The sequence below is a fragment of the Scylla paramamosain genome, chromosome 22 (assembly GCF_035594125.1).
Source record: "Scylla paramamosain isolate STU-SP2022 chromosome 22, ASM3559412v1, whole genome shotgun sequence".
In the NCBI taxonomy this organism is placed as follows: Eukaryota; Metazoa; Arthropoda; class Malacostraca; order Decapoda; family Portunidae; genus Scylla; species Scylla paramamosain.
Window position 1 is genome coordinate 10,154,446 of NC_087172.1, and position 22,103 is coordinate 10,176,548.

The following is a 22,103-nucleotide window of genomic DNA, read 5'->3' on the forward strand; positions in this document are numbered from 1 at the left end:
GTCTCACATCCCCCCCACATATTTTCTTGCCAGGTGGAGGACTGAGCTGAAGCCTGCCTGCTGGTCTCTGTCCACAAGGTTTGACCTCATGGCCTGGGTAGGTGGCTTGATGGCCACCATGCTTGTGTCCTCCATATCCTCTTCACTGCTACTGAGCAGTAGTGGTGGTGTGGACTAAATTTGAAAACTCCTCCCTTGTGTTTCTTTTGTATTTTTGTTTGTTTATATTTTTGTGTATAGTTATTGTGTGTGTATTATGAGTTGTCAACACCTAAGGAGAGGACAATATTATGTAAGTGGCCAAAGAGAGAGAGATAGAGAGCTGATATTGCTATTATAAGTAATAATAAAACTATAGTAATGATGATGATGATGAATTGTAATAATAATTGTTATCATAATATCATTACTCCTATTACTATTACTTGTTATCATTATCATTACTGTTATAACTTTTAGTATTAATATTTATTATTATCATTATTATTATTATTATTATTATTATTATTACTATTATTATTATTATTATTATTATTATTATTATTATTGTCATTATTATTATTATTATTATTATCATCACATGTTATCATCATCATAATATCATTAATGTTATTACAATTGTACTTATCAAGACACCACTGAGGTAGAGAGGAAGGAAGGGTTAAAGCTTGTAAGAAAGAAAGGAGTTACTGTAGGGGAGTAGGGAACTGAGCATAAAGCCAAGAAGCGAAGAGTAATAATAAAGTCTTGTGAGGTGTGAGTGCAGGGGAAGGGGAATTGTTACTAGAGGAGTGGCCAAAAGGGAGAAATGAGAGAGTGATATAAGGTGAACACTGGCAATCAGTGATATCAATATGGAAGATAGCAGCCAGCATGAACCCAAATATTTTTGAGGGCTTCAAGGAAGAGGATCTCAGTGTAGCTCACACAAATAAATCAGTGTGGAAAATTGAAGAAGAAAATATGAAAATACTTAACAGCGATGATAAAGGCATGGAAAGAAGAAAAGTGGGTGATGACAATGTAAAAAAGATATCCAGTGATATAATAGAGATGAAAAAGAGGGAGATGGAAAAAGAAAAGAAAACAAAGAACAGAGAGAAGAGGTGACAAAAATAGTGGACTTAAACAAGAGGTACTGTGAATAAATTAAGAAACTCAAGGAAAAGAACAAAGAATTGAAGAAAACTTTGCATGAGAGAGAGAGGTTAGGGTTGGAGAAGTGAAGGAATTAGTGACAGAGGAAGTCAAAAGTTAGAAAGGAGAGAAAACAACAGTAAAAGGTGGACATGTAGGAAATAACAAGGCAACAGCAACAGGAACACAGTAAGATATGGAAAAGCAAGTGATTAAAATAATAAAGGAAAAAAGTTTCATTAGAGACATGATACAGAGAAAGATGTGTGTGGTGATATTTGGGGTTAAGGAGAACAACCTACCCATGAAAATAGCAGGAGAGAAAGAAGAGGCAAACAGGGCTACGGAAATCATAGCAGAAGTAGTGGAGGAAGAAGGGATAATCAGACAAATAGAAGAGGTTTACAGGATCAGATGTAGAAAATAGAAGAAGACCAATGAAAATAAGATTCATGTCACAAACAGCAGCAGAACATGTCTTGCAAAGAACAGGAAAATTGCAAAAGTAGAAGGAATGAAGGAAACGGATGAAAAGAGACATGAATGAAGAAAAGAGAAATAAACTGAAAGATTTGAGAATAGAGGCACAATAAAAAAATGAGGAGAGAACACAGGAACAAGAAAAAAATTCACATGGAAAGTTGTGGACATGAAAGTGAGGAAATGGTGGCTCAAAGATGCCATGCAAGATCACCAAGCAGAAGTTTAAAGATTATGTATATTAATGTTTGGTGTTGAACCTGTTGGAACTTAAAGACTACTTAAAGAATAATAAACCAGATGTGGTATTTTTAACAGAAACCAAACTAAAAGAGGAAATAAAGTAGGGATTTGCAAAGGAAGGCCATAGCACATGGAGGAGAGATAGGAAAGGAAAGGGAAGAGAAGGAGTGATGACATTGGTAGAACAGGATATTGTTGTTGAGGAAGTGGAATATGGTGATGGAATGGCAGAAACATTGATTGTTATGATTAAGATCAAATGAAGGGAAAAAGGGAAAATCATTGTGACACATACCACCAAAAAACTAATGCATGGGAGACCAGTAAATTTGAAATTATGCAACTAGAAACAAAAATAATAGTATAGAGGAAATGATAAGGAAAAGTAACAAGGTGCTCTTAGTAGGCAACTTCAACTGGGAGGAGATGGAAGTGAAAGAAAATGTTGGGTCATGGAGCAAAGAGCTTATGCATACCATGATGGTGAATACAGTGAGACAATGGGTGAACAAACTTACAAGATGCAGGGGAGAAGAACTATCACAGTTGGACTTAGTGCTTACAAAAACCCCAGAAAGTAGACCATGTATACATTGTCTGAGTTCAATGGGGAAGAACTGATCATGTGATAATAGAAGAAGTACCACAGAAGGTAAAAAGTATTGCACAGGAAAGAACAATACAGAAATGGAAGACAGAACTATGCTAAGGCAAACTTTGCAGAACTTGATAAATTTTATGGAAAAATTAACTGGAAAGAGTTATTTGAAGTTAAAGGAGTGCAAGAAAATCATGAGATATTTTTGAGTAAGTATAGAGAGGGAGTGCAGCAGTTTGTGCCAAGTTATAAAGTGAAAATTGGGAAACATGAATGGTATAATGCCAGGGGTGTAGAAGCAAAAATGAAAAAAGACAGGGCATGGAGGAAAATGATGAGAAATCTGAACACAGACACAAGGGAAGAATACAGAAAGGCAATTAATGAATATGGTATAATAAGAAGAGAAGAAGAAAGAAATTTTGAAAATGACATAGTAAGAAAATGCAAGGAACTTCTACGTAAATGAAAAAATGAAACATAGAGATGACATAAACATGTTAAAAAGAGAAGGAAGAATTTATGAAACTATTGAGGAGATGAGTGAACTAATGAATAAAAGTTTTCAATGTGTGTTTACAAAGGAAACCGATTTTGTGGCACCAAAAGTGGTATCACAGAATGAGGGAATACAGGAGATACAAGTAAAGAGACAAGAAGTCAAGAAGCTGCTGGAAGAGCTGGATGTTAGAAAAGCTATGGGACCAGATCAAGTAAATGGATGGATATTAATTAAAAGACTGCAGAGAACAAATGGAGGAGCCCATATGGGATATAATCAATAGCACGTTGAAAGAAGGAAAAGTACCAAGGGAATGGAAAAGAGCTAACATAATCCCAATATACAAAGGGGGAGATAAAATGGAACCATTGAATTACAGACCAGTATCACTAACAAGCATTGTAAGCAAGCTTTGTGAAATAGTAATTAAAGATAGATGGTGCAATATTTAGAAGATGGAAAGATAATTACAGGAAAGCAATTTGGATTCAGGAAAGGGAGATCCTTTGTCACAAATCTACTGAGCTTTTATATGAGAGTAATAGATGGAGTGCAAGAGAGGGATGGATGGGTTGATGTAGTATACCTTGATCTCAAAAAACATTTGATAAAGTTCCCCAAAAAAGTCTTATGTGGAATTTAGAGAATGAAGGAGGACTAAAGGGAGCAACATTGAGATAGATGGATGATTATTTACAAGGGAGGGAAATGAGAACAGTAATCAGAGACTCTAATTCAAGTTGGTGCAAAGTGACAAGTGGGGTACTGTAAGGATCTGTGTTGGCACTTATTATGTTTCAAATATATATACAAATTATATGACAGAGGATCTAAATAGTTATATAAACCTTTTTGCTGATGATGCAAAAATAATAAAAATAATACAGAATAAAAATGACTGCAAAGAGTTACAAAGGGATATTGACGAGATACTTGCTTAGAGCCAAAGATGGAAACTAAGATTTAATGTCAGAAAATGGCACATGTTGGATATAGGAAATAGTAAAAAAGAGACATTTATGGAAGTACAAAATGGGAGAAGAAATAATAATGAAAAGTAATGAAGAAAAAGATTTGAGAGCAATGATCGAGGATGTGCTAACACCTGAAAGGCTATATTTGGCTCTACATACAGCTTGTTAAGAAAGATTAGGGTGGCGTTTAATTATTTAGATAAAGAAATTATAAAGAAAATTATACCAAGCATTATACGATCTGAATTGGAATACGCAACACTAGTTTGGGCTCCACATAGAAAAAAAAGATGTACAGAAACTGGAAAGAATACAAAGGATAGCAACAAAGATGGTACCAAAATTGGAAGACTTAAGCTATGAAGAAAGACCTGAAGAGATGGGATTACCAACACTACAAGAGAGAAGAGAAAGAGGAGACTTAATAACAATATACAAATTAGTAAGTTAGTAAGCAAAACAATACACAAATTAGTAAAGAAAGAATTGACAGAAATGACTTGGTACCACAGATGGAGAAGGGAGAGAGATGGACAGGGGGGCATGGGAAGAAAATAAAGAAGAGTGGATGTTCAAGTGACATCAAGAAATACAGCTTTCTGTATTGAACTTAAGATCTGGAATGATTTGAAGGAAGAGGTGGTCGTGGCAAACAGTGTACACATGTTTAAAGAGAAACTGGATAAATATAGTTATGTGGACAGGACAAAATGAGCTATGACTCGTACCCCGTACGGTACAACTAGGTAAATACACACACACACACACACACACACACACACACACACACACACACACACACACACACACACACACATGGAATATGTGGCAGTGGTGTGGTCTCATATAAAAAGGAATATTATAAAATCAGAAAGAGTACAAAGAGCAGTCACTAAGATGGTTCCAGAGTTGAGTAAGTTGACCTATGAAGAGAGACTAAGAATGCTGGAAATTCCTAGCCTTGAAAATAGGAGAGGGAGGGAATTTAATAAACATTTGTAGAATGATAAATGGTATGGAAAATGTGGACAAAGAATGTTTTATAAATTTAGACACACAGAGTACAAGAGGACACAGTAAGAAGCTGAAGAAAGTTAACTGTAGAAGAGACATGAAAAAGTATAGTTTTCTTCACAGAAGTGTGAACAGATGGAAGGAACTCAATGAAAACGTTGTCAATTCTGTAACTATCCATGCTTTTAAGACCAAACTGGATAGATATAGAGATGGGATATTATGAGATTACTCCTCTCCTGTAAACGACAACTAGGTAAATACACATACACACATGGAGGTGGTGGAGCTGACAGGATGTGTTTCCTAGTGCTCTGCATATAGAAGGAAAGAAAAACAAATTGCTTACGATGGAACAGGATATGTTATGAAGACACAAGAATACTTAGGTGGTAAATAGGGAGGGGAGAAACTGTACATGCTCTGCATATAGAAGGAAAGAAAAACACAAATTGCTCATGGTGGAACAAGATATGTTATGAAGACAAAGGAATATCTAGGTGTTTACTAGTGCTCTGCATATAGAAGGAAAGAAAAACACAAATTGCTTATGAGGGAACAAGATATGTTATGAAGACACAAGAATACTTAGGTGGTAAATAGGAGGGGGAGAAACTGTACGTGCTCTGCATATAGAAGGAAAGAAAAACACAAATTGCTCATGGTGGAACAAGATATGTTATGAAGACAAAGGAATATCTAGGTGGTAAATAGGGAGGGGAGAAACAGTATGTGTGTATAGTTATCCCATCTCTAGGAAAGTTTGGTTTGGTTTGTTTACACTTTGGACAAACATGGCAGAGGGTGGCACCCTGAAAGAAAGGGAGTCCTTTGAAGGTTTTACTGGTGAAGAAAGAGAACTAAATTATAGACTGCAGTGTAAAAAAAAATTTGTATATGGAAGAAATGATGGACAAGTTATTGGAGAGAATAAAGACATTAGAGGCACACCAGAAGGAGACAGGTGAGGAACTGGTGATTGTTACAGCAAAAGTTGATTGATATGGAAGATAAAAATGAGAAGTTACAGGTGGAAAATGACTGCTTAAGAAACAAATAAAGGAAAAAGTAGAAACTGTTCAGAAAGGAAATGAGAAAATGAAGGCAAGTGTAAAGAATGTGGAAATGAGACAAAATGAGTGATTAAATGAATGTAAATTTGAAGAAGAATCACTAAAGAAAACAATAGAACAACAAGAAAATGAGAAACAAAACCTCAGACAGAAAGTGGTAAAAGTTATTAAAGAAGAGAAAAGTTAGTGAGAGACACTGTAGAAAAATATAAACAAGTAATTATATTTGGTTTAAAGGAAGAGAAAATAGTAAGCAGAATTCAAAGAGAGGAAAAGGAAAAGAACCTGTTGAATAAGTTACTGAAGAAAGTGACAGATGAAGACAGTCAGGTAGTAAAGCAAGTGGAAGAGTTCCTTAGAATTGGGAAATATGAAGAAGAAAAAATGAGACCCACAAGAATAAGGTTTGCAACACAAAAGACAGTAGACACCTGGCAAAATGATAATTACTCCTAGTGAGGTCTAAAGCACTGTTCAGGAGGTTGCTGTGAACTTATCATTAAACCCAGCTGTGACCTCACTGAACGTTTCCCTTTGTGTCTCACAACACAAGGGGGCAGTCACAGCCTGCCCTCTAAAGACAACTCTCTTCCTCCACACAAAACTACAAGCACCTAATAACACACATACCCTTCACTCAAAAATTTTAAAATCATCATGTCGACTCCTACACCAGCCTCGGAGTCCCCATCTGGGGAGGGGACCATAAATGTCTCCAGGTCGGACTGCCTTTCTGTCGACAACCCTAAGTGTATTGACACCCCACCTCAACTTTTTCTTCATTAACTTCTGCAACATTTGCGGTCTAAGATCTAATTTTCAATCTGTAGAACACCACCTCTCCTCTTCTAAACTTCATCTTCTTTTCCTCACTGAAACTCAGGTGTCTGAGGCAACTGACAGTAGCCCCTTTTCTGTTCCCTCCCTACTTTCTCTATCCTCATTTTCGATCCAAAGCTGGATGCTGCGTTTATGTGCGCAATGACATAACCTGCTCTCGTGCCCACGCTCTTGAATCTTCCAAATTTTCCACCATCTGGCCATGACTACAGAGTCACTCTCATACTAAATTTATCTGTGCTGTATACCTCTCACCTAACTCCTCTGACTATAAGAAATTCTTTGACTACTTAACTTCCAAAGTGGAGCACATTCTGACCCTCTTCCCTTTTGCAGAGATCTCCATTCTTGGAGACTTCAGTGTTCACCACCAGCTTTGGCTTTCCTCTCCCTTCACTGACCATCCTGGTGAACTAGCCTACAACTTTGCTATCCTCCATGACCTAGAGGAATTGGTGCAACACCCTACTCGTATTCCTGACTGTCTTGGAGATACACCCAACATTCTTGACCTTTTCCTGACCTCTAATCCTTCTGCTTATGCTGTCACCCTTTCTTCTCCGTTGGGCTCCTCCGATCACAATTTCATATCTTTATCTTGTCCTATCGCTCCAATCCCTCCTCAGGATCCCCCTAAGCAAAGGTGCCTCTGGTGATTTGCCTCTGCTAGTTGGGGGGACCTAAGGAGGTATTCTGATTTTCCTTGGAATGACTACTGCTTCTGTGTCAGAGACCCGTCTTTATGTGCTGAGCGCATAACAGAGGTGATAGTGTCTGGCATGGAGGTGTACATTCCTCACTCTTTTTCTCGTCCTAAACCTTCTAAACCTTGGTTTAACACAGCTTGTTCTCGTGCTATACATGATAGAGAGGTGGCCCACAAAAGGTACTTAAGCCTTCCATCACCAGAATCTCATGGACTTTATATTTCTGCCCGGAACCATGCCAAGTCTGTTCTCCAACTAGTCAAAAACTCCTTTATTAACAGAAAATGTCAAAACCTTTCAAGATCTAACTCCCCTCGTGATTTCTGGCATCTAGCCAAAAATATCTCCAATAACTTTGCTTCTTCTTCTTTCCCTCCTCTATTTCAACCAGATGGCACCACTGCTATCACATCTGTTTCTAAAGCTGAACTCTTCACTCACACTTTTGCTAAAAACTCTACCTTTGACAATTCTGGGCTTGTTCCTCCCTCTCCTCCACCCTCTGACTACTTCATGCCACGTATTAAAATTCTTCGCAATGATGTTTTCCATGCCCTCGCTGGCGTAAACCCTCGGAAGGCTTATGGACCTGATGGGGTCCCTCCTATTGTTCTCCGAAACTGTGCCTCCATGCTTGCACCTTGCCTAGTCAAACTCTTTCAGCTCTGTCTGTCAACATCTACCTTTCCTTCTGCTGGAAGTTTGCCTACATTCAACCTGTTCCTAAAAAGGGTGACCGTTCTAATCCATCAAACTACCATCCTATTTCTTTAATTTTCTGCCTGTCTAAAGTTTTTGAATCTATCCTCAATCCTCAACAGGAAGATTCTTAAATATCTATCACTTCACAACTTTCTAACTGATAGCCAGTATGGGTTCCGTCAAGACCGCTCTACTGGTGATCTGGCTTTCCTTACTGAGTCTTTGTCATCCTCTTTTAGAGATTTTGATGAAACTCTTGCTGTTGCTTTGGACATATCAAAAGCTTTTGATAGAGTCTGTCACAAAGCTCCTATGGCTTCTATCATTCTCTCCGTAATTTCATCTCAAGTTTCCTTTCTGACCGTTCTATTGCTGCTGTGGTAGACGGTCACTGTTCTTCTCCTAAATCTATTAACAGTGGTGTTCCTCAGGGTTCTGTCTTGTCACCCACTCTCTTCTTATTACTCATTAATGATCTTCTAAACCAAACTTCTTGTCCTATCCACTCCTATGCTGATGATACCACCCTGCATTTTTCCACGTCTTTTCATAGACATCCAACCCTTCAGGAGGTAAACATATCACGCAGGGAAGCCACAGAACGCTTGACTTCTGATCTTTCTAAAATTTCTGATTGGGGCAGAGCAAACTTGGTATTGTTCAATGCCTCAAAAAACTCAATTCCTCCATCTATCAACTTGACACAACCTTCCAGACAACTATCCCCTCTTCTTCAATGACACTCAACTGTCCCCCTCTTCTACACTGAACATCCTTGGTCTGTCCTTTACTTATAATCTGAAATGGAAACTTCACATCTCATCTCTAGCTAAAACGGCTTCTATGAAGTTAGGTGTTCTGAGACGTCTCCGCCAGTTTTCTCACCCCCCCCCCCAGCTGCTAACTCTGTACAAGGGCCTTATCTGTCCATGTATGGAGTATGCTTCACATGTCTGGTGGGGGGGTTCCACTCATACTGCTCTTCTAGACAGGGTGGAATCAAAAGCTTTTCGTCTCATCAACTCCTCTCCTCTAACTGACTGTCTTCAGCCTCTCTCTCACTGCCGCAATGTTGCATATCTAGCTGTCTTCTGCCGCTATTTTCATGCTAACTGCTCTTCTGATCTTGCTAACTGCATGCCTCCCCTCCTTCCACAGACTCGCTGCACAAGACTTTCTTCTTTCTCTCACCCTTATTCTGTCCACCTTTGTAATGCAAGAGTTAACCAGTATTCTCAATCATTCATCCCTTTCTCTTTTAAACTCTGGAACTCCCTGCCTGCTTCTGTATTTCCACCTTCCTATGACTTGAATTCCTTCAAGAGGGAGGTTTCAAGACACTTATTCATGAATTTTTGACCACTGCTTTGACCCTTTTATGGGACTGGCATTTCAGTGGGCATATTTTTTTATTGGATTTTTGTTGCCCTTGGCCAGTGCCCTTCATACATAAAAAAAAAAGAAAAAAAAGAAAAGTAATTAATGGGTCTTGGAGGTTGTCTGGAGATAAAGAATATAGGAATGTACGGATAAACAGGGATATGGATGAGACTGAAAGGTTGAAGCAAAAGAAGTTAGTAAATGAGGCTAAATAAAAAAAATGAACAACAAATGGAGGAGGAGAAGAAATTTTCTGGAGAATAACATATATGAGAATAAAGAAATGGTACCTCAAACAGTAAGATATGTTATACTAATGTAAATGGGTTAATGTCAACTAAAATGGAATTAAATGAGTTGTTAAGCAGAACCGGATGTTGTATTATGTGAGACAAAATGGAAAAATGAATGGGGAACTCCTGACATTGGTGATGATAAATATGATTTATGAATGAAAAATAGAAGTGACAAGGCAGGAGGTGGAGTGATCATTCTGACTAAAAAATGTGGTAAAGTAGAATAGGTAATAAAAAGTGACGACAAGTCTGAAATTCTACAAGTGATTAGAAGTGGAAATGGAAGGATAATGAATTATGTAAGAGTGTATGTGCCAATGCTTGGTGAAAAGAGCACAAAGAGATGTTGGTGGATGTGTTAAAGTGGATATGTTAAAGTGATGGAAAGTAGTTATATAGTTATTGTTAGTGATTTTAATTGTAAAGAGATAAATTAGAAGACAATGAAAACTACTGGAAGTGAGAACTCATGGAGTAATAGACTGGGTGGTGGAAAACTTGATAACTCAATGGATTGATTGTGATACTAGATTTAGTGGAAAAGATAAGACATCAAGACTTGATTAAGTGTTTGCCAAGCACATGGAAATTATTGAAACTATACACTATGATAGCCCCCTAAGTAAAAGTGATCATATGTTGTTGGAATTTAAATTGAAAAATGAAAATGTAAGCATTGATGAAAATTATAAGGTGAAAAGATTTAAATATAGTAAAGCTGACTGAAAAATTAAGAAAGTACTTTGTTGCCGTGGACTGGAAAGACTTTAAAGATGCAGAAGATCTTTGTGAAAAATGGAATGAATTTATAAGGATATATAATTCTGCTGTGAAGAAATCTGTACCTAGAGGAGGAACGAGATGTAGAAAGGGTAAAGAATGGTTCAGTACAAAATGCAAAGAGGCTAGAAATTGTAAGTCGTATGCTTGGAATAGATGGAAGAAGAGGAAAACTGAGAGCAGAATATATATTGATGTTAGAAACAAGTACATTGAGATAATAAGAGTAGAAAGAAGAAACTGTGAAAGAGATATAATAGATAAGTGTATAAATGAACCCAAACTATTCTTTAGACATATTAATGGGGAGATGAAGAAGAAGGAAGATGTATCAATATTGAAAGTTGAAGGAAAAATCTATGAGGATGCACAGGACATGGTGGAGGTATGAACAGTAGTTTCAGATCAGTATTTACTGTGGAAGGGGAGTTTGATGCTGGAAGGGATAAGTTGTTGAGGAATATCCTAAGTACAGTCCCAGTCATTTATGAGGAAATACTTAAGATGATGGAAGAACTTGATGTAAATAAAGCAACTGGTCCAGATGGAGTATCAAACTGAATATTGAAGGAATGTAGAGAACAACTGGCTGATAAAATTCAGTCTAGTGGTGACATCACTTTCACAGGGAAGAGTACCAAAAGATTGGAAGAGAGCAAATATTACACCAATATTCAAAGTAGGAAATAAGGAAAAGCCACTGAATTATAGACCAGTGTCCTTGACTAGTGTTGTAGGAAAACTGTGTGAAAGAACAATTAAGGAAAGATGGATGGAATATTTGGAAAGAGATAAAGTTTTAGTAAATTGTCAATTTGGATTTAGGAAAGGAAGATCATGCTCCATGAACTTATTGTCCTTTTATTCAAGGGTAGTCGATATTGTGCAGGAGAGAGACAGATAGCTGGATGGTGTATACATAGACTTGAAGAAAGCATTTGACAAAGTACCACACTGAAGATTGCTATGAAAGATAAAAAATTATGGAAAAATTGGAGGAAGACTGCTGGAGTGGATGGAGGATTAACTGGATGATAGAAAGATGAGAACTGTAATACAAGACCAAAATTCATCTTGGGTGAAAGTGAGTAGTGGTGTCCCACAGTGGCTAATGTTGGGACCGATAATGTTTGTAATATATGTGAACGTCATAAATGAAGAAATAGATAATTACGAGTATATGAATTTATTTGCGGATGATGCTAAGCTGATGAGAACGGTAGAAAATGTAAATGACTGTATAGTACTGCAAGATGATTTAAATAAGATAAATAGATGAAGTAGATCTTGACAAATGGAATTCAGTTTAAGTAAATATAAAGTAATGGTGGGTCCGGTAAGAGTAAGAATACAGTATCATTATGAGATGGATGGTGTGAAGTTAAAGAAGTCAAAAGAGGAAGAATGGTAGAAAATGTAAATGACTGTATAGTACTGCAAGATGATTTAAATAAGATAAATAGATGAAGTAGATCTTGGCAAATGGAATTCTATTTAAGTAAATATAAAGTAATGGTGGGTCTGGTAAGAGTAAGAATACAGTATCATTATGAGATGGATGGTGTGAAGTTAAAGAAGTCAAAAGAGGAAGTGGATTTGAGAGTAACAGTTACTGAAAGTTTGACTCCAGACAGACACATTGATAAAATTACTGGAGAGACAATGAATTTGTTAAAAAGAGTAAGAATGGCATTCTCATATTTGGATGAAGGAATGATAAAAAGTTGTTGATTTCCATGATAAGACCAAGATTGTACTATGCAGCAGTGGTGTGGTCTCCTCATACAAAGAGGAATATTGTAAAATTAGAAAGAGTACAAAAAGCAGTCACTAAGATGGTTTTGGAGTTGAGCAAGCCAATCTATGAAGAGAGATTAAAAGTGTTGGAAATTCCTACCCCTGAAAATAGGAGAGAGAGAGAGGAGATTTAATAAACATCTATAGAATTATAAATGGTATGGAAAATGTGGACAAAAAAATGTTTTTCAAATTTAGACACACAGAGTACAAGGGGACACAGTAAGAAGCTGAAGAAAGTTAATTGTAGAAGAGGCATCAAGAAGTATAGTTTTCCTCATAGAAGTTTGAACAAATGGAATGAACTCAGTGAAGATGTTGTCAATGCTGTAACTGTCCATGCTTTTAAGACCAAAGTGAATAGATATAGAAATGGGATACTATGAGATTACTCCTCTCCTGTAAACCACAACTAGGTAAATACAACTATGTAAATACACACACACACAAACACACACACACACTGACTACAGCAGCCTTTTTTATTATATTAATCCACAGGATTAATATAATATATGGTGCCACAACTACTGCTTCCAAGTGGAGAAGGGTGGATTTGGGTGGCCTTTGAAATTTAAGCCATAGTGTTATCATAAGGATTTGGATTGTGCTTCTTGCTAATTTAAACTAATGCTTGCTTGAATCATGAAAGCTCTGAGTTTTTCCAGTGTATTCAGCTTCCATATGTGAACAGCTGTATTTATAATTTATGACCACAAGCTAGTCAGCAGACCATTTTCAACTTGAAACAATGATCCAAAAACAATCTGCCAGCTACAATATCAGTGTGACAGTGAACTATCTGGCCATATGAATGAATTATGCTTATAGTTTCACAGCTTTTCAAATTTACCTTCAATTTATCTGACCTTCTCATGCAACTATCTAATGTCTGTGCACTTATACATTCTTCCTAAGGTTGCTCTACTCATAACACTTTGTTTAGCAAATTTTGCTTATGTGATATTATGTAGGATATAACCACTCATATGTATTTTAACTTGTTCTGTGACTAAAAACCCAATTTATATTTCCTTTGTTGATTCCTTTAACCAGTTTAAATAATTAAATCATATCACCACTTGAATAAGCCTTGACAGGGAATGCAGCTTAAAATGTTTTAATCTATTATTTTGTGGAAAGTTTTTCATTCCTTGAATCATCCAAGTCATCCTTTTCTGCTATGATTTCTCTGCAGCTTCTATCCATTGAGATATGAGGATTTCACAAATGGCTCAAAATGACACATCAAGAATGTTGATAATCTCAGTAGTGATCTCATGAGTCTGATTTTTTTTTTTTTTTTTTTTTTTTTTTTTTTTTTTTTTTTTTTTACTTTTGCTATTGGAGTCACCCAAACCTCTCAGTATTCTTTGGTAATGTACTACCTGTTTTGAAGCTCAAGTTTTTAGAACAGCATACTGAGATCATTGCCTCATTGTAATAAGCATAATTTTAAGGGTCATTTGCTGGATTCTGGAGTTTGACATCAAATTTAATGTTTGCTCTCTGCAAATTTAAGTTCAGTAAAATTACAAGAGTACATGTGAATGCAGCCACAAAATTAATTTACCACAGGTCCAGAAAAACACAGAGACACCACTTAGCACTTTAATTCACTAAAGTTATTGCTTGTTTCTGCTGCATGTACATAGCTTTACTCTGCTTCACTTGTTTGCAGTAAAAAAGACTTCAAATTTTTATTTCACCTCATACATTATATTCCTAGTTTTTCAGCCGTTGAGATGTACTCCCTCAATTGGAGTGACACACATTGAAATGTATCTCATTTCTGTCTATCATCAGGAAAACGTCCTTTGTCATCTATGTGCCCAGCAGTATTTGTTGACTCTGAAGGTGATGTACGGCTAGTCATTGGTGCAGCTGGAGGAACAAAGATCTCATCAGGTGTGGCTTGGGCCTCATTGAACAACCTATGGCTGGGTGATGACATCAAGGAAGCCATTGATGCCCGCAGAATCCATCACCAGCTCTTCCCAATGACACTGAGCTATGAAGATGGAATAGTAACTGTAAGTATATCATCATCACAGATTATGCAATCCACAGCCATATAAGTGAATTCCCTCTATTCACTTGTGATTTTTTACTTTCACTCTGGGACCTATACCTCTTTGTACATAAATAACATCTCTCAAAGGGCTCACACTAAGTTAATATCTTCTCACCTGTTGCCCTTACCTATCAGCACTCACAGTATTTTGTAGCCTACCTCTAAGCACACTACATCTCATGCACATTGATGTCATATACATTTTATGAAGTGCAAGTAGAATTGTGTTTAATTTCCTTTCTGTAGACTGCACATGAACATGCATCTTAATTTATATAGTAGCACCACTCTCATGTGAAACTGTGACCTTTATTGTGCATAGTTACCATCTTCTGAGTTTAACGTAGCTTTTATATAAGAATATATGAGTTTGTTTCACATCTAACCTGCATCATTCATAGCTTAGACCCTGTGTGAATGGTGCCCACAGCACAAAAATAAAAAACAGCAGCATACACCTATTAATTGAATGCACTGCCACTTCTGGATGCTACAGCCAAGATGGATGTGCATGTGCACTCCACTGTTTGTGCTAACATGTTGCTACTCACATCTCCAAATTTATCCTGTTTTGGTGTTTGTGTGCAACCTTTCAACATCATGGCAGCTCTGTCTCTTTCGGATTCTTCTGACATTCCAAGAGGGGAATTTTCTCCACGGGAGACGTCAGATCATAACCAGGAGATGGTTGGTGCTCACCCAGTCCACCCCCCTGATTCCAGTGCAGGTGTGAGCAGTGAGTGACCCTGTCAGCTGCAGATGCCTGTCTTCCACTTGCCACAAGTTTATTCCTAGTGCTGCCTGTGATCTTTGTAATATATGTATCAGTTGCTGTTCATGTTTTTTTTTTTTTTTTTTTTTTTTTATGTAAGAAGGACACTGGCCAAGGGCAACAAAAAATCATTAAAAAAATATGCCCACTGAAATGCCAGTCCCATAAAAGGGTCAAAGCAGAGGTCAAAAATTATGTTGTGATGAATGCCTAGATTGGAGCTCAGAGTTTATGGCCAAAATGTTCAGTTACCAGAGGAAGTTGCAGGCCAAGAGAGAGAGCAGAGTTCATCACTCTTCTTCATGAGGCTCTTCTACCCATCCCCTCCTACCTCAGGATCCTCAACCTTCACCTTTGGCAGGGGAAAATAAGGTTGATTTCCCTGGGTTTGCTGCCCCTTCTATTGGGCCAGGTGATTCACTCTCGCAAGTTTCTGCTGGCACTGTTTGTTCTGATTTGCTGGTTGCTATGGTGGGCTTAGCTTCCTCCTTTTCACCTACTCAGGGACAGGTGGTGTCTGACTTATTTTGACCTCTTTGGTCTTTTAGTCAGGGAGCAAGCTAGCTCTTAATTTGCCTTCCTTTCCAGCTCCTCCCATTTCTCAGCCTACACACCCTGGAGTCCAGTGCCAACCCATCCCAGGTCACAGTGATGTAGTGGTCATGAAGTTGCTCCAAGCTGATGTACTGGAGGGTGGACTCAACTGGGAAGGGTCTGGGGTCAGTGTACATTTAGGAGATAGTGGCCAGACCCTTGGCCCATGTCCAAGCGTCCTCTAGGACATGGTGTGGCAGTGCAAGCAGTTGCATCTCATGGTGGTGGGTCTGGTTTCTCACACTGTGCCTGGGTTACCAATCCCCACAGGATGTGGCAGAGATGTAGGACATAATTAGGAAAGTATGCCATCTAACCCTATCCCCATTCTCAGGGTCCAGAGTGAGGCCTGGCTCACAAGTGGTGCCAGAACATGAGAGACAGTTCAGTATGTCCAGCTACTGAAGCCATTGGAGGATGATACGGTTGAGGTGACAACAGGGCCTGCCCTCTTATCCTCCATAATTTCTGTTCTGAGCCCACAAATACAAGGTTTTGTAGTCTATAGATATGTTTTCGGGACAAGAAATCCAATTCTGGCATTGGCTTAATTATTTTAAGCCATCCCAATGAAAATACACAAAAATGGTGGGCAAAATTACACAAAAATTATATTTTTCTGCATTTTATTATGACAGAATCTTGATGTATACTCACTTGTATACACACATTTTCTTGATGTAAAACATTAGAATCCAAAGCAAACATGATCATTGGAAATCTCAGTTCTCCACACAATAAAGGCAACACACCTGCTTTGGCAATAGAATGGTAATTCATGAAAATGCAAGTTACAGTTGGTGAATCTCAACTTTTACAATGAACATAAAACAGTAAAACATCTGGAATCTCACTAATACTGATGATAGCATACAAAGTTACAAACCCTTCAACACTAAACTGGGTATTACTCAAATGGACTTACAAACAGACATACAGAAAAAGAAAATATGTAAATACTGGACATAAATTTACTTTGAAATATTGTTGCCATTATCTACCATTTTCCATTGGCTTAACACATTGTTGGAATCACAATGCACAGTTATTATCCTAACAGTCTTCCTCCATATCTCCATCATCTTTCCAGTTAAATGGGTTATGGCAAACACCACTAGCAGCACTGCAAATGCAGAAGATGGTGCATAGTAGTTGACAGCTCATGTTACTACATTTGCCCCCTTGGCGTGCATTCTTCAAATCACAGCCACAACATACTAGCTTCAGGACATTCTCAGGTGCATAAGCTGTTCCCTGGCTCATGTTCTGTGGAATAAGACACTTGTTGACATGATCAGTTTCCCAGCCTTTTAAAATGTACCGGATCCGTTGCTGGGGTTTTCTCTGCTCAGAGTTGCTTGCCAAGTTGCCACTTGGAGGTGAGCTTGTAAAACATTCTCATGGTATGCTTCTGTAGTTGGTGGTAGACTGCATAGTTTTGGGGCAGAAGAAGTCTTACCAGTCTTCTGAGCCTGTACATGCTGCCTACACTGTCATAGATGAGCATTTTTTGACACCATAACACGCTACCATGAACTCCTTTGCTTGCTCTGTCATCTGTGTCACCATAGCCACCACATCCCCAAGTAGATCCAGCCTGTATCCTTTAGATGCAACAGTTAAAGCAATGGCTTTGCCAGTACCATATGTCACAGCTACAGTCATATCCTGAGATAGCATGAACAGCAAGTAGATCTGGCGCAATGGCGCTGATACACATGACCTTATGTCTATACAACGCCCATAAACTGGTGACTGCATGTAGATGGTGAACTGGAGAGAAGAGGTTCCATAAAAGAACAACAGTAACACAAAGACATTGGTGTCATCTGCTAATGCAAGCACACATGCTTGCATTAGCAAGCATGTGTGCTTCCCAATTGTCACAACTTGTCCCAATTGCCACAACTTGTTGACCAATGATGCCATCAGCTTCTTCAAGCTTTGAGGCAAGGCCCATATGCAGCGATTTTTGTTCCTTTTGCACCTGTGTGGGGAAAGATTCCTCACCTGTGACAGTGAGGACATGGGAGTCTGTGACTGCCTTGAGGAATGTGTCATCAGTCAGGATCTCCTGGCAGAGAAGCTTGTTGAACTAGACCTTGTTTATGTAGTTTTTCAGAGCTGCATCCCGAGATGGAAGTGGAATCTGCACGGTGAGCTTACAGACTTGTGCTGTCATTCTTCTTGATTTCCTTGTGCTGCTCTTAATAGAGTAGTCATGATATCTATCAAAGCAGAGATAAACATCAGACTCCCTCAGTCTTTCTGAGAGCCAGAGCTTGAAGGTAGTGATGAAAGTTTTTACAGTGCCTTGAACTGGCCATACAAGGGTTCAGAGCAGAGCAGATATGTCCACAATTGCAGTTGGGGTCAAGGCATTCCTCTGAAATATCTTGACTTGAAGGTTTTTCTTTAGTGTGTTTTTACCTGTGGCAATGCCCATGGTGCCATCTGGATCAAACATTGATGGTGGGTATGCAGTCAGCTCAGTTGCAAATACACCTTGAAGGTCCAGATCCCACTGACTGACTAGTAGACCAATCACTCGATTGTAGATCGCCTCTGGGGCCATAACATCATGTCCATCAACTCTCAGGTTTTTCTTCTTCTCTTTGAATGTGATAACACTTTTTGAGAAGCCATGAGGTCTCGAACTCTGTCATCAAAGTCATTTCCAAGTCTACCGATTTGTCAACATTGACTTCAGGGTTGGCCACCTTGCCACTGACAACATTCGTAAGTAATGCACCTCCATGTGATTCTGGGTCAAGAGGATCAATAAGTGAGGCAAAAGCCTGTCGGATAGCCTGCCAGTCATCTCCATCATATCTAATACAGCTTGGAAATTCTTTATATTTCTCTTTCATCTCATCATTAGGGTCTCCCATCCTCCTGTGATCTGTTAGGGTCATGACAGCATCCATGCTGTAGGCCCATTTGGCCATTGTTTGGGGGTTTTCTGTGTTGCCAATAATGCCCCCTGGACCATGACCTTTCCACATCCATGTAGTCTCAATGAACATGTCCAACCACTCACCATTCCAGAGACCTGTCATGTGATGTAGACTTTGCTGTCCTTTACAAAACTTTGCAAGGATGTCTGGCTGAACCCTTGTCATTGATGTATATAGTAGAGTCCATAGCAGCTGTAGTTATACTTGTGGGCAGTGAACATATATGGCAGCATCATCTCAGTGGCTTTTAGATGAAGGAGCCAGTTACTCGTGTGATGCTCAACAGCACAGCATGATAAGGACCAGACAGATGACAACCTCCACCCACATCTTTGTGGTGTGACACTGTGAGGAGTGCTTCTTGAGCTCTTCTTCTAAATCTTCCATGCTGGTGATGGTTCCAATCTTGAGAACTGGCCAAAGAATTTCTTCTACTAGAAATTGGAGGGCTCGCACGTTTAGAGGGAACTTCTTTCTGGACAACATTTTGTCAAGTGAGCCAAATGTATTTAAGAATTCTTTTAGGCCACAATCTGTTGTCAGTGTTCCAGTGCATGTCACAAAGTCCATCAGCATATGCATTCCTCCTAGCAGTGTGACCATGTTACCTGGCAGGCCAGGTTGATGAAATAAAATGTCAACAATGATCTCATAGATTGCTGCATCTGCACCAAGATGTCTTGATTTGAATCTCAGGTTACTTTAAATCCTCTGGTGATGGAGGTGAGGACTGTCATTCGATCTGTGGGCTTCATGTTTAGAAGTGGTAGATATGATGCAACTGCCTTTGGTGCTGGCCTCATGCCAGTCTCACGACAAATCTGAGTGTTGTAGCCATTGTATTCTGGAGTATCCTTTTTAAAAAGGATATCCTTCAGGAATGAAAAGTCAATATCACGTGCTCTTACCATTGACACCACCTGTGATGCAATGTGCTCCTCTGCCATCTCAGACCTGTTCGTTGCAGATAGTGGCATGTTGACCTTCTTTGGATCTTTGTATGTGATGATTGGCATCTCACAGGCGATGGGATGCTTCATCTCTTGTTTTGTAATGCAAGGAATGATAGAGTTGAGATCCAGTCTGTCAAGGAGGTTCATATGGACTTCATACTGAGTAGTGAGCATTGCCATGTAATGACACTGGAGGTGAAAGTTTTGGGAGCTTATCTTTGTGTCAAAATTATCAATGAAGATCTGGACCAGCCCCCCAAGGGAACAGTCTGACATACCAGCAAGTAAGTTTGCTCATGCTGCTTGTACTGTTACTGAGCGGCAGAACCTCCGTGTCTCATCATATGAGCATGTGACACTGTATATGGAGAGTGCTCTGATCAGGCCTTTGTGATCACTCATCAGGACACTGATTGCTATTTGAAGTGGGGTTGGTTGGTTGGTCATGATGGAAGCAATGATACTGCCAATCATAAGAGATTTTAGGGACTGGTCAGCAAACTTGGGGCTAATCGTGGTCAGAAGTTCAAGCAATGTTTTGCTAATGCAGGCTGATGCAGTTTCCTTGTCGATATGCATGTTGTATGTGGTGAGATTGTTCTTCTTGTCTTTGCTCTCTTTCACTACATGCTTTGCTACCTTTTTTAAGCACAGTTCCAGATCATTATCTGTCTCATCATCTACAAGTTTCATATTATTGGGTGCATGGTCTTGAAAGACCAGTAAGGTTGTGATGCCAGGTGACTGAAGTGCTATGATCTCATCACCAAAGTGTTCAGTGACCTTCTTCACCAAGGTTCACCTTGAATGCTCACTGCCTCCATTGTCAGAATATAGAGCTTCCACTTCAGTTGATGTCCAAATTTTTTTCTTGTCATCACCAATGGCTCCAAGTGTGTCTACTGGAGCTTGGTGGTCAGCAGTATTATAGCTACTACTAGAGCTGTCACTTCTGGATTGTGGGATACTGTGAAATCACTTACAGCATTTTTGGTGATATCTCACATCAAGAGCATGAAGGTTGGACAAACCTGCACCCAGGATATGATCACGAACTAAATGACCTAACTGATCACCATGCTCTGTACAGATATCAGGGAGTTTCTGCTTGCAGTCTTGTTCATTTGCCAATTTATTAGTTCTACCCAATGAGGCTGCTCTTCTATACTTCAAGGGAACTTTTCCAGTTTGTTCCACAGAACATGGTGTGACATCACAACAGAATAAACAGTGTTTTGTGAAATCATAGACAGCACCACCTCCGCTAGATCTCAGTTATTTTGATGTCAGACACACTAGCAGGCACACATTCATGTTTCTTAACAGATGCTAAGTTGGAGGGTGACACATAATGTGAAATGCAGTTTTTATGACATGTTATGGAAGCATCATCAGAGAGATCAGCTAGATGTACTGACAATCCATCACCACGAACAAGGCTTGCAGAAGAGATTGACTGAAGACCTGATGAGCTTTCCCCTGCCACATTTGTAGACATCTCTGAAGAAACATGTTTGTCTCTCCATCTTTGGTGTTACTTATCATAGATACCTGAAAAAGAAACACTTTTGTCATTAGATACATCAACAAATATCAAACTACAATAAATGAATAATTTCTATCAACAAAACATGCTTAACTAAGCATGCATCAACATTTTATGATAAAAAATGCAGAAAAATAGTATTTTTGTGTTATTTTGCCTACCATTTTGGCGTATTTTCATGGGGATAGCTTGAAACCATTAAACCAATGCCAAAATTGGATTCCTTGCACCTGAAAACTACAAAAACTTTGTATTTGTGGGCTCAGAACAGAAATTATGAAGGATTTTCAAATAAACCATTTTCAGCAGTCATCTTGTTTTCTGAAAATGGCAAGTGGGTGTGAAGCTCACATCCACCTAGAAATTGAATTAGAGACCAAGTTTTATTGAAAAATGCAATAAAATGATTGCTTTCTCTCAGTGCAAGGTTCAGCCTGAAATGGGATTCTGCGACCAGACTCTAAGAGGGAATCAGTTAGACACCCTTCTTCACATCATCTTTCTAGTCACAATTTTTCCACTGCTACTGTGGCACATGGCCACCTTCCATAGGTTGCATGTTCCCAGTTATTGCATGGGGTGGGTGTAGCACTAGGGGCAACAGAGGAGTGACATGAGAGGCATGTGCAACATGAGCAACATGAGAGACATGTATGTCCATAGTGGCATGAGCAATAGGATGAC

General features: G+C 38.8%; 1 protein-coding gene across 31 annotated transcripts in view; it reads left to right on the forward strand.

Moving 5' to 3' along the window:
- The window catches only part of LOC135111521 (scoloptoxin SSD14-like), a 439,479-nt gene that overhangs the window by 327,967 nt on the left and 89,409 nt on the right, over positions 1 to 22,103 (forward strand). For all 31 annotated transcript variants that reach the window (XR_010273760.1, XM_064024900.1, XM_064024905.1 and 28 more), the window contains one exon: positions 14,330 to 14,556. Coding sequence is in view for 30 of the 31 variants with exons in the window: in XM_064024900.1 (XP_063880970.1) it covers positions 14,330 to 14,556 (227 nt within the window). In the remaining variant the exon portion in view is untranslated. The remainder of the gene's footprint in view (positions 1 to 14,329; positions 14,557 to 22,103) is intronic.